Below are 13274 nucleotides of genomic sequence, written 5' to 3'. Positions count from 1 at the left end.
AGAATTATAACCAGTGAACACTTCCATCTGTACATCAGTGATGGAAGAGGATGGTAAACTTGGTTTGCATTACTCACCACTCCTAGATCAGGAGAGGTGAGTTTTGTTTTGGTGGAGGGGTCTCATTTGAGGTTTATATTCTGTAGAATTGTATTACTCTGGGACCTGATCTGGGGCCTGTTGTATTTTTGGGGCTTGATTTGGGGTCTGTTAAAAGAACTACCTGGGATCTGTAGCTATATGAGGTCTCATCTGGGATCTGTGTCCATTTTGTTTTTTTTCTGGTATCTATATTAAATGGACCCAAAAGACGGAAACCCTATCCGCTTAAAAAGTGGGTACGTGAGGAAACCCGTGGACCCCTTAGACTATAATGAAGCTCGCCAGATTTCCACTGAAAATGGTGGAGAGAAAAGTCCTCCTTCCGCCAATTGTAAGCAAATCTGGGACAGAGAGGCTCGTGTGAACCTAGTAAAAAAAAGAGTTGAATAGATTTTTGGGGGTCTAACCTGAGGGCTACATTCAGGGGGATTGGAGTTTGTATTAGTTTGGGGCCTGATATGGGGTCTGGACAAAATTTGGAGTCTGATCTGAGATCTGTAAATATATGACTACTCTTCTGGGGTCTGCATCCATTTGGGGTGTCATCTGGTGACGCCATTTAAAAAAAACCAAACAAAACTGCTTAGGCTGTATTTACATGGTGTTACTGTGAAAAAAAAAGCCCAATTTCACGTCTGAGTTCACACCCTCGGGGAATTTTTTTTTCATGGATCCCTCGCAGACAGGAGTCTATTTAGGAATCCATGAAATCGAACTGTGAAATAACTTGTTCTACTCTTTTCTTCGGTTGTGTGAATAGATCCATTAAAGTCTATGGGCCTGCGTGCGGATAGTAATACAACGGCGAACACATGGCTGATGAACTCTGTCGTGTGAATGAGCCTTATGACTGAGGAAGTTTTGGACTGAAAAAACAGATCAAAACAATGGAAAGCAAAGCGCTGATGTGAACTTGGACCATAGCCATAGCTGTCTATCATAACATTGTAAGCGGTTTTCCAAATATTATCCCACGTCTGGACAATCCCTTTAATTTTTGGTTCTGGTGAGGAATCTGAATTGATTTTCAGGCCTGGACTTGACCTTGAAAATGTTTTTTTTTTTTTCTTCATGTTTCTAATAACTAGTATAGTGTTGTGCAAAAGTTTTAGGCAGGCGTGGAAAGAATGCTTTCAAAAATCAAAGTGTCAATATTTTTTTTTTATTGATTAACATCTAAATTACATAAATATTTGGTGTGACCTTTGCCCTTTGCCTTCGCTCAATTCACACTTGCAGACAGTTTCTGAAGGAACTCGGCAGGGGGTTGTTCCTGCCATCTTGTCTTGCTCCAATCCTTTACGTCATCCCAGACACACTGCATGATGTTGAGCTCAGGGCTCTGCGGGGGCCGTATCATCACTTCCAGGCTCCTCCTCCAAGGGGCAGTCACATCAAATATTGATGGGATTTACATTTCTCTTTGGCCCGTTCACTTCATTTTTATTCATCGTCAGAAATAAACGATTAACCCTTCTCTTTCCGAAAGTATTGTTACATCGCCAAATTTTTCAGCACCTGCCTAAATTTTTTGCACAACACCATACACATAGGGAAATGACTTGAGATGGCGGACTGTTTGTAAATGTAGGAGTGCCCCTTTAAGGCCTCTTTGCTCCGTCACATGAGCGGTGACAGGGTGACGGCACATTTTGTCACTTATTTGAAAGCTCCCATGCGTCTTGTTTCAAGTCAGTGGAAATTGTCAGGTTGTGTAAATGCTTTGACACGGGGAAGAGCTGAAAAAAGAGAAATGAGGATGTGTAATTGACAGACCGCGCTTCGCGTCACATGAGGGTCTCACTTTCCTCTTTCCACAAAAAATAGATCATCCAGAAAACTAAGAGACAATTACACAATTTATCTTATGCAAACTGATGTGCTGTGTACACCAAGCTCCTTATCTCTACAGGAAGCTGTCTTGCTAAGGGTTTGATCGTATCTCCAGCAGATACAACAGATGTCCTAGGCTTCAGTGTTTACAAGGGCAAAGTCTATGGCAATGTCACACAAGGACATCAGAGTCCATATAGAGAGGGCAGGTTACAGAGGAGCCCCTCAGTACATGGGTGCAATATAACCACCATATAAAACACATTATATTATACTATATTATACTCATTTTCACCCTTCTATGGTATTAAAGGGGTTTTCTGGGGGCAAAATTTTTCAAAAAAGGTCTTTTAGTGCTATTAATAGGTTTATAAGTGTATTGAGTGATTTCTGGGTTTATCTGGGAGCTCCTGGCATCCTCTGCCTTTGTTTACTTGGTGTAGCTTCCTGTTCTGTTTTCCTATAACTACCATCCTGCTTTGTGCTTCACTCAGAGATGACCCCCTCCCCATCCCTTTCTCACGCCCTCCCCTTCTCTGTTTTGCTAGGTAGATCACAGACGACTAGCCCTTCCTAACAAATTCACCTCCCACCCCATCATACTTACCTGGCTTCTGGGCATGGGGCTTCACTTGTTCTGGGCGGCCAGCAACAATATATATATATATATATATATATATATATATATATATATATATATATATATAATATATGGAACCCCCAGTGATCAGCTGATTGAAGGGACTGTAGAACTCTAGAATCTTAACAGTGCCATACAATGTGTAGTGGCCATGATTGGTACTGCAGCTCTTTCCTATTCCTTATGTTCCTAAGGCCGGGTTCACATCTGCATTCAGGCCATTCCAATCCCCCATTGAGTGATTTCTGGGTTTATCTGGGAGCTCCTGGCATCCTCTGCCTTTGTTTACTCGGTGTAGCTTCCTGTTCTGTTTTCCTACAACTACCATGATGCCTTGCGCTTCACTCAGAGCTGACTCTCTCCCCCTGCCTTTCTCACGCCCTCCTCTCCTTCCTTATTTCCCTAGTGTGAAGGGTTAAATGAAATAGAACCATATGCTGTGGAAACTATGTGTGAAGGACGTTAAGCTACACATTAAGCTACACGTTAAGGTACACAAATATTGGTGCAAGCTGTTTCAACTTAAAGAAAATACAGGTGAAAGGTGAAACTCTTAGTATGACTAGATAAGAGAAGGGGCTGTACTGTTTGCTCAAAAACTATAAAAACCCACTGTATTGTACAAATAAACGAAACACTTTGAATCACTGACAGCTGCGTCTGTGTTGTGTTTCCCTTGAGCTCAAGAATAACCCTCTTGCTTGAATTTGGCCTACGACAGCATACTCCAGGGGTGTTTAGCCCCGACAGAAATTGGCGCCCAACGTGGGGCATCGATAATCGTTCAATGTGCAGCTGATAGTATACTGATCCACTCACCAACCGATTTGGAGACGGGCCCGGAGGACCTCAGATGAACAAATCAGCGCTGTAACGGTAAGTCCTTTTCTTACCATATAACTAATCTGAGTTCCTACGTGTCCTGAATCCTGTGTGTCGGCGAGTGAGGTTAGTACTGCATATAACAATCGATGCCAATTTATATAGTCTGGAAGGACCTATAGTATGCTGTCTGTAGTTGAATGGGAGACCTTGTACATGTCCTTTGGTTTGCTAAGTTTGATCCTGTTCACTGTTTATATCTGTTATAAAGTGTGTAAGGCGGCACAGAAGGGAGAGTCATTCTCCATCCTTAATCCCTAGAATTGCGAGAGTAGAAGTACTGAGTGATTGAAAAGTCCTTGTTTTGGAACACTAGCCTCCAGCCGTGTCTGGACGGTCAGGGTCGAATGGGACCCGAGTAGTAGCACTAAGGACTGAGTAGAATCCGCGCGAGTACGTGCAAAGATTCAGGTGTGTTTAGGCAAAGGGACACAGACATGAAAGTTGAGTCTGTGGAGACCGAATAAGGTTTTGCCCTGAGCACTACACCAGAATTTGCACATCAGAGATTAGTTCAATGAAAACAGAGTGACTGTTTGGGAGGTCCCACTAGGTGAGTCAAAAGTGACCCTCTATTGTCTTAATTGCCCTAGAGGAGTGGGACGCTCACGGCTGACTGGCCATCAGCTAGTATGGGGAAGGGACCCTCCAAGGTAGGGTATACCCCATATGAACTAATAGAGATGGGAGAAGGGAAAGAAATTGCTGCCCAAGTAAAGACAATCCTTAAAAGAGCAGGGGTTTCCAAGACAGGATTATTTGATAGTAAATTTTGGGACCAATGGAGACTAGATCATGCAGGACAGATACAGGAGCATAAGTTACAAAGAGGGATATATGCTCTGATTGAAGGTAGTAATAGAGTGGAGAAAGGGGGATGGCCTCAAAAATCAGATCCAAAGAAAGGTGTATTATACACCTTACCCTCCGATGTGATCTTGAATCAGAAAGGACAGCAGAAGCCACCCTCCGCACCTCCACCATATGGAGATCCTGAGGGTTGGACTTGTAGAATTTGTGGTCAACAAAATCCCTATTTTCGGGAGATCTGTTTGGCATGTGGAGCCCCCCGCCCCAATGCCCAGCAGGTGAAAATGTTGCAACCACCTGATAATGAGACCTTCTCACCACCACCTCCACCAGAGCCAACCCAACATTTATACCCGGTCCTGACTAGGTCCCAGACAAAGAGAACCATGGGCATCCAGGACTCCCAGGCAGCGATTAGGAGAGACGCTGATGATGATTCAAAAGAAGGGACACCCCGAACTCCACAAAGAGAAGCAGGAGGGGGGGAGGCAAGCAGTCAAAATGTCACCACCACCACAGTTGAATGGCGACCCTGGACCCCCAGTGAACAATTGGCCCTTTGCCAACAATTACCAGACCCTCAGTTAGAGCCCAGTGCCTTCTTTAGGAAGATGCAAATGATCCAGATGAATTATAAAGCTGGTTGGAAGGATCTTATGGCCCTTTTACAGGTCAAATGTACTGAGGGATTGATGACAACCATTAATCTTACTGCCCAGTTTGGTAGACATCAGCCTCACAGTACAGAAACCACTAGGAGTGGGGACGAGTTCTTAGATAGATTACAATTGTGGTGTGACAAACAAGCAGAAACCAGACGCACCGCTTTGACTACTTGTAAAAGGGAGAAAGGAGAGTCTGTTGAAGCTTATTATGGCAGACTACTCACCAAGGTAATAGACTCTGGGTGGGATCAGGCCCCTGATGCTTTGAAAAACACCATGATTGCTGAAGCATTCATGCAAGGAATCGGACCAAATATGGCCGAAAAGATCAGAGGTTGCACCCCAGATTGGAGACGCACAAACCCAGATGACTTGTATGCCAAGGCTGTTGGGTTTGCTGTAGATGAGAGAGAGAAAAAGGCAGTCGCCCCAGTGAAAAATTACACCAATCAGGGCACCTTAAACCTGGGTAACCCAAGTAATCAAGGCCGACAGGGCACCCGCCCTAGACAACAAGGACAGAGGGAAACTCGAAAGTGTTTTAATTGTGGAGAACAGGGACATCTGGCCAGGAAATGTTCACGCCCAAAACAAAGAGACAATTGTAGAAAACCTGCCCCTAGTCAGAGTCAGGACAACTCACAATGAAGGTCAGGCCCTCCAGCCCCAGTGTCCCTCTTATCTTCAGCAGAGAGAGGTATACAAATTTTCCAACCTGTATTGATTAATGGAAAGGAGGTGCCGTTCCTCATAGACACTGGGGCAACCAAATCTTGTGTCAGCAAAGACGTTGTCACTCATTTAGATTTACCCTTGTCTGGTGAGAGCCAGATGGTTCAGGGAGTATCAGGTCCCCCTGCCCCGTTTTACCAGACAAAGCCCATAGAAACGTCCTTTCAGGGGAGCAGGATTTTGACTAGATTCCTTGTTTCCGAAACCTCAGACAATATTTTAGGTACTGATGTGATGGGAGTGCTGGGTTGTAACATCATGCTGCACCCCTCTGGTGAAGCTTATGTACAAACCACACATACCAATCACGAGATACTTTGTTTAGTATCTGCAGCAGTGAATACTCCACATTCAGTATTCACCCTCACTGAGGAAGAAAGTGCATTATTGTCTCAGGTCCCGGAAAGTTTGTGGGCAACAAGTAAAACGGATTTGGGTAAATTAGAGGTTCCTCCTGTTATGGTAAACTTAAAACCAGGAGCCCAGCCACCTAGAATCAAACAGTATCCACTGACACACGCCCAAGAAGATGCTATAGCCACAACTATAGTAGAATTGCTAAAAGCTAAGGCTTTAAAAGAATGTACATCAGTGGCCAACACACCACTGTTCCCTGTTAAAAAGAAGGGCAAAAAGGGTGAACCAGATACATACCGCATGGTACATGATCTAAGAGAGTTGAATAAAGTGACCTTGCTAGAGACCCCGGTAGTGCCCAATCCTCATACTTTACTGTCTGCAGTTCCCACGGGGACCACGTATTATACCGTTGTGGATCTCTGCAATGCTTATTTCAGTGTGCCCCTACACCCCGATTGCCAATACTTGTTTGCCTTCACCTTCAGAGGTAAACAATACACCTGGACAGTCCTGCCACAGGGAGCGCAGAATAGTCCAAATCAGTTCACAAGGTGTCTCACACTGATCATGAATGCCTGGGACCCTCCCTCTGATGATGTTGTCTTATTGCAATATGTTGACGATCTTCTTCTTTGTGCCCCAGATAAACAGACATGTGAAGCCGCGACCATAAGCCTGCTGTGTTTCCTCTGCCAGAATGGTTGTAAGGCCAGTAAAGACAAGCTGCAATTTTGTAAGCAAAAGGTGGTGTTCTTAGGACATTGTCTGAGCCAAGGTACCAAACATCTTTCAGATGAACGGACCAAAGTGGTAAGAGAAATGCAGGTGCCAACCTCCCATGCTCAGTTACGTACCTTTTTGGGTCTGGTGTCATACTGTAGGCCATGGATCAGATCTGCATCTCTGACCATGCAGCCCTTGTACGACTGTCTTTCCTCTAAACCGTTCAGTCTGACACCAGAGGATTTGGACGCATTTTACCAACTTAAGCTCCAGATAGTCAGTGCTCCTGCCCTAGGCCTGCCTGACTATCAGAAGCCTTTTCAAATCTACGTCACTGAGATGATGGGACATGCTACTGCAGTTCTCACACAACAACATGGAGATAGAAAGCGTCCCGTGGCATATTATAGTGCACGTTTGGATGCTGTCGCAAGGGGTACGCCCTCTTGTGTAAGGGTTGTACTCTCAGTACAGGCCCTGCTTGAAAAAAGCTCAGATATTGTCCTAGACCACCCCCTAGTGGTATACACACCACATGACATCCATGCAATCCTCACACAGGTAGACAGACGTCATCTTTCTTTGGCAAGACAGAGCAAAATGGAATTTGCTCTACAATCTTCCTCCAACATCTCATTTCAGCGTTGTTTGACTTTGAATCCTGCAACTCTTTTACCAATAGGAGTTCATGATTCAAAGGGGGGAGTAGATGAAGATGAGATATTTTTAAACTCCCTCTCAGAAGATGATTTGCATCAGCATGACTGTGTTGTTTTCCTGATGGCTCAAGAGACAGTCGGCTTCAGTCATGTTACTGATGCCCCATTGGAAAATCCTGATTATGAGATGTTTGTGGACGGTTCCAGGTACCTAACAGAAAAAGGCAAATTTGTTACAGGGTATGCTGTAGTCACTATGCATGACATCATAGTACAAGAAGCCCTTCCACCACACATGTCAGCACAAGAGGCTGAACTGAAAGCCCTTATAGAAGCCTGCAAAGTAGCTAAGGATAGCACAGCAAACATTTACACTGACTCCAGGTATGCTTTTGGCATTGCACATGATTATGGTCCAATATGGAGGTCTAGGAACTTCCTGACGGCACAGGGCAAACCAATTAAGAATGGAAACTTAGTAAGTCAGTTGATGGAGGCCATATTGCTTCCCAAGCAGTTGGCAATTGTGAAAGTTAGAGCTCACACAAGGGGAAGAGACCCTGAGAGTATTGGAAATGAGAAGGCTGATCGAGCAGCAAAAGCAGCGGCACTACTGCCATGGAAGGATCTCAACCAGGTGAGCAAAATAGACATTGACCTAGCAGACCCTAAGGGGCTATACTCTAAGGTGACTGACGAGGAAATCGAAAAATGGACAAAGGCTGGTGCCAGAGAATGTGAAGGAATGTGGAAAATGGGGGATAGATTGTGTCTGCCCGCAGCAGCATACCCCCAAATGGCTGGTTTGGCCCACGGTAAGGTGCATGCCTCTCGAAATGCCATGGAGTCACTAGTGGGTAAATTATGGTTTGCCCCAGGTTTTGGAAGGGCTGCAGGGAATCACGTAAAAGCATGTCACATATGTGCTCTACACAATCCAGGACAGGTAGTTAAGACACCTACCAAATGCACACCAAAACCCCTGTATCCATTCCAAAGGTTACAAATAGACTACATACAATTGCCTAAATCTGGAACGTACGAATATGTGTTGGTCTGTGTGGATTTGTTCTCAGGTTGGGTAGAGGCCTATCCGGTCAGCCGAGCAACCGCACAGGTAACTGCCAAGAAATTGATGTCTGAGCTTGTGTGTAGATTCGGGATACCTGAGGTGATCGAATCTGACAGAGGTACACATTTCACAGGTGAAATAATGAAGGAAATAATGTCTGCATTAGGGATTGAGCAAGCTTTCCACACACCCTATCATCCCCAAAGTTCAGGCAAAGTGGAAAGATTGAATGGCACACTTAAGTTAAAAATCCAGAAAGCCATGGCAGAGACAGGAAGGCCCTGGCCAGAGTGCCTGTCTCTAGCATTATACTCAGTGAGGACCACTCCTAATAGAAAGACAGGTTTGTCACCATTCGAGGTGCTTTTTGGAAGTGTGCCTAGACTAGGGTTGTATTTTCCTCAGACTTTACAACTCAATTATGACAGCACTGCCAGCTATGTCCAGAACTTGTGTCAAAGACTGAAAGCAACACATAAACAGGTGTTTTCTTCTATTCCAGACCCTTCTGATTTTTCAGGAACACATAGCTTGCAGCCTGGTGATTGGGTGGTCGTGAAAAGACATACCAGGAAGCCTCTTGAACCCAGATATGATGGTCCCTTCCAAGTATTGCTGACAACTGCCACTTCAGTCAAATTGGAAGGAAAATCTACCTGGATACACGCTTCCCATTGTAAAAAGGTTCCTGAACCACAGAAAGAATGAAAGGATGGGCATTATTTGTTTTATGCTTTCTTAAAGGACTCACAATCAGTGGAACTTGGAAATCTCTTCAGGGACCTAGAGAAGTTGACAATAAATTTGTCAGGCATCATCTTGTAATGGTGGAAGGTTTCGATAAGACCCTCAAAGATTGTTGGATATGCACTCACTCACCCATTTCCTCCTCTAGTTTACCATTTTTAGCTGTGCCTGTCCCCATGGAAGAACTGATCAACTGGTCTAGTTGTATGGATCATGCCCGCAATACAGAAGAATCAGTGTGGAAATTGTGGGCAAATGTTACTGTGGGGATACCAATAGTGGGGTGGACAGATTACCCATGGTGGCAAGGTAATCTTACTGGGGATAATGAGAATATCCAATATATGACATATGATGGAGAGAGATGGGTTCCACAAAACAAACCCACTGCTACTATATTAGGAGAAATTCCCCAAACCCGACTACAGATAAGTTTTGGTGATGATGGAGAAGAGAGAGGGGATTTTTGGGCACCTTGGGTCGTAGAAAGAACATTACACAACACCTCCTGGGAATATGCTCATCTATTCATAGAAGGGAATAATCACACATGTAAGGAGATACCCGGGAATATAGAATGTGTAAATGAGACAAGTGAAGAAAGGCTTTATAGGAAAAAGAACCTTAACTTTGTTTGTGGAAATCGAGACTTCGGGTATTGTGGAACCCTGGGTAAACAACCTTCTTGGTGTATGCTGAAAAATGTATCTAGCTTTGTGGATCTTGTGCACAAACTTATTACCCAACACTCAGCCTTCTTTGAACTACCTCCTCAGATGTACTGGGCATGTGGCAACAATGCATACAAGTGGTTACCGGTGGGGGTGAAAGGTACATGTACAATAGTAAGACTCACTCCTGCCACCTTTATAGTTGATAAACTAAATGCAAAAGCCATACCTAAGCATACTCTGTACAAGAGAGCAGCTGATAACACCCCTAGGAAAAGTGGTAGACCCCATCTGGTCCAAATGAGTACAGGGAACAAAATAGTCAGTACAGTTCTTATTTATCCAATGATAATGCAAACCTGGGATAAACTAGTAGAAGCCACTGACTATTTGGATGATCAAATATGGGGTATCTTAGGTGTACTCAATACCACCCTAGCAGTACAGAACCAGTTGATCATAGTTACCAACCAACACACCCTGGTACTAGATTATGTTACTGCGGCCCAGGGTGGGATGTGTCAGGTGGTGGGACCTACCTGTTGCCATTATATCGATCCAGAAGGTAATATCAAAGGAAAGCAAAAATTAGAGGATATATACAAATTAAGGGAAGAGTACGAAAAGGAGGTTGTGCAAAATGAAGATAGCTGGTGGTCTAACACTTTTTCCTTTTTGAATCCTGCTAATTGGTTCAAGGGAGTAGGTGGATGGATAACTGGGATATTACAAACCATTGTACAAATTGCCATGATTCTATTGTTTATTTTCTGCTTTTTCAAGTTAACTTTGATGTGTTACAATCGATGTTATGCTAAAATAGGTATAAATGGTAGACATTATAGGACTATCAGATGGGGAATCCAGCGAGGACTGGCATCTACATTGTGTTAGGAGTATTTTGTGTCGTGGGTATTGGTGCACACCTTCTGACTTGCTCGCACGCACTGTTGGTAGGCAGCTTGATTTCCTGGTTCATTAGTCTGTCCTCCCATTTGCACCTGGGAGGAGTGGTCTCTACTCTGTATATAAACCCATGCCTCCCATGGTTCTGTGCTGAGTGTCGCTTTTACAGAGCTAGGCCTTAGCAGGAGGAGTAGGTGGTTATCTTGGATAGAGGAGGTTCCGTGGTTGGTTTTTGGGAGGTTTTGGGTGAACAAGTTGGTTTGTGTGTTTTCCCTTCTGTGTTCACCAATCCTCCCTCCGTGTATAATTGACTGTGTGAGTGAATTGCCTTATCCTTTGATTTCTACTCAGTTTCCCTGTGTTTGTTTCCTAGTGTACGGTTCCTTCCCATATTGGTTTGGGGAATTCCTTTCCTACATGTTTCCTGTGTGCTGCTTGTGTTGTTAGTCAGCGCACACCCTTGTCAGTCCCTGTCAGTAGCAGCTTCACTTGTTCGTTAGGGGTGACCCCCTTTAGTCTCCAGTCCCTAGAGATCTTATAGGGCATTCCTTCTCCCACTTCCCTCTAGGCCTACGGTGTCAGTGAGAGAGGAGCTGTCGGGGTCAGGTTTAGCCTGAGAACAGCCGACCTACACCCGTGAGGCAGGGACCGGGTTAGCTAGTGGGAGTAGTGCAGGGCGAGGTTCCCTACTGCAATCCCTTAGCCCCGTTGCAGCTACCTGGACTGACATAACAGTACACTCAGCCGGTAAAAAAAAAAAAAAAAAAAAAAAAAAAAGGTTCGTTTGCATTATGACGGACCTGAAACAGTTGTACCAGGCGGTGCAGCAGATCTCCACTGAGATGGAGGGGATCAAGCTACGAATGGATGCCATCCAAGCTTCTGGCGTATCTCAAGTACAGCAGTTGGCTCAACACACAGCCTCTCAGGTGGAGGGCATACAGAGGCAGGTGAGTAGCGCCCCTGTGGGTCGGCCTCTGGAGCCAAAAGTCAGCTTACCTGAACCCTTCCGAGGTAAGAGGTCAGATTTTTTCCGATTTCAAAAGGACTGTCTTTTGTATTTCCGGCTACGGCCGTTTTCCTCCGGTTCTGAGGTACAGAGAGTTGGGATTATTATTACTTTATTGAGAGATGATCCCCTCATCTGGGCACATTCGTTACCAGCCGACTCAGCTTGCTTACTAACTGTAGAGGCGTTTTTCTCCACAATGGGGTTACTGTATGACGACCCAGACAGGGTACGCACGGCTGAGTATAACCTACGACGTGTGGTGCAAGGGGATCACGCTATAGAGAAATATTGCACAGAGTTTCGTAGGTGGGCAGCAGAAGTACACTGGAATGACCCCGCTCTACTTAGTCAGTTTGAGACAGGGCTCTCGGACCAGGTTAAAGATCATCTAGTTTCTCACCCTGTTCCGGGAGATCTAGATGAGGCCATGCAGCTGGCAATTAGAGTTGGACGGCGCCTCCGGGAGCGTGGAGACAAGAGTCCTGGGGGGGTTAGCCCCCCTCAATTCCCTGTTTTTGGAGAGGACCCGGGGGACCAACCCATGCAGATTGGGGCCACTGTGCGAAGTGCTAGACCCAAGAGTGAAGGGTCCCGCACAGTACGCTGTTTTGTGTGTGGAGGAATGGGACATTTAGCAAGGGTATGCCCCTCCAGAGAATGGTTCGCCAAGGAGGGTAATAACCCCAGGTCTATTGAGAGTAAGGGGAGAAAACCTACTAAGGAGGGAGGTGTGCATATTTCCTGTACTCAGACTGCCGGGTTGACCCTTGATGGATGGGTAAATGGGCAGAAGTGCCGGATTTTGGTTGATTGTGGTTCGGCAGTCAACCTTATTGACTCAGAGTTTTGCGAGCAACTAAGGGTGAGTCCTTTGGTCTTGAAGTCTCAGATACCGGTGTGGGCTATTGATAAGACCCCTCTACAGCAATCTGTCATCTCCAAACAGGTGGAGGGTCTGGAGTTTATTGTGGGTGGCCACAGGGAAGAGATTGACTTGTTCTTGTTGTCTAAATTACCAGCACAAGTAGTGTTGGGGTGGCCCTGGCTGAAGCAGCATAACCCTATTATCAACTGGGAGACCGAGACAGTAGTTTCTTGGGGGCAGGGGTGTAATGGTCGGTGTCTGCCCATATCCGTGATGTCTTTGTCTATAGATAATTTGCCTCAAGAAATATGTGAGTTCAGGGAGGTCTTTGAGGAACGGGCAGCCAAGACATTACCACCACATCGCACCTATGATTGCTCGATTAAATTTATACCAAATGCTGTGCTACCCAAGACACGGTTGTACAATCTCACTATTCCGGAGAGGGAGGCGCTCAAAGAGTATATTGAGGGGAGTCTAGAGGTGGGGCATATTCGCCCATCTAAGTCCCCAGTAGCAGTGGGGTTTTTCTTTGTTAAGAAGAAAGATGGAGGGTTGCGCCCTTGTTTGGATTTTAGGGAGATTAATAAAATCA

The 13274-nt window shown here is 45.2% G+C and overlaps 1 protein-coding gene across 1 annotated transcript; it reads left to right on the top strand.

Annotated features, from left to right (window-relative positions):
- The first annotated feature begins 8111 nt into the window (after nucleotides 1-8111).
- Nucleotides 8112-10790, top strand: LOC142214435 (endogenous retrovirus group 3 member 1 Env polyprotein-like). Its single transcript, XM_075283382.1, has one exon. It carries the CDS (start codon nucleotides 9183-9185, stop codon nucleotides 10788-10790), a length of 1608 nt encoding a protein of 535 aa, XP_075139483.1. The 5' UTR covers nucleotides 8112-9182.
- Nucleotides 10791-13274: the final 2484 nt, after the last annotated feature.

Source organism: Leptodactylus fuscus, chromosome 7 (assembly GCF_031893055.1).
Source record: "Leptodactylus fuscus isolate aLepFus1 chromosome 7, aLepFus1.hap2, whole genome shotgun sequence".
Classification (NCBI taxonomy): domain Eukaryota; kingdom Metazoa; phylum Chordata; class Amphibia; order Anura; family Leptodactylidae; genus Leptodactylus; species Leptodactylus fuscus.
The sequence above is the reverse complement of the archived record's forward strand: the minus strand, read 5'-3'. Positions and strand labels throughout refer to the sequence as shown.

Coding starts and splice junctions, on each gene's coding strand:
- LOC142214435 (XM_075283382.1), top strand. CDS start 9,183: ATGAAAGGATGGGCATTATTTGTTTTATGCTTTCTTAAAGGACTCACA.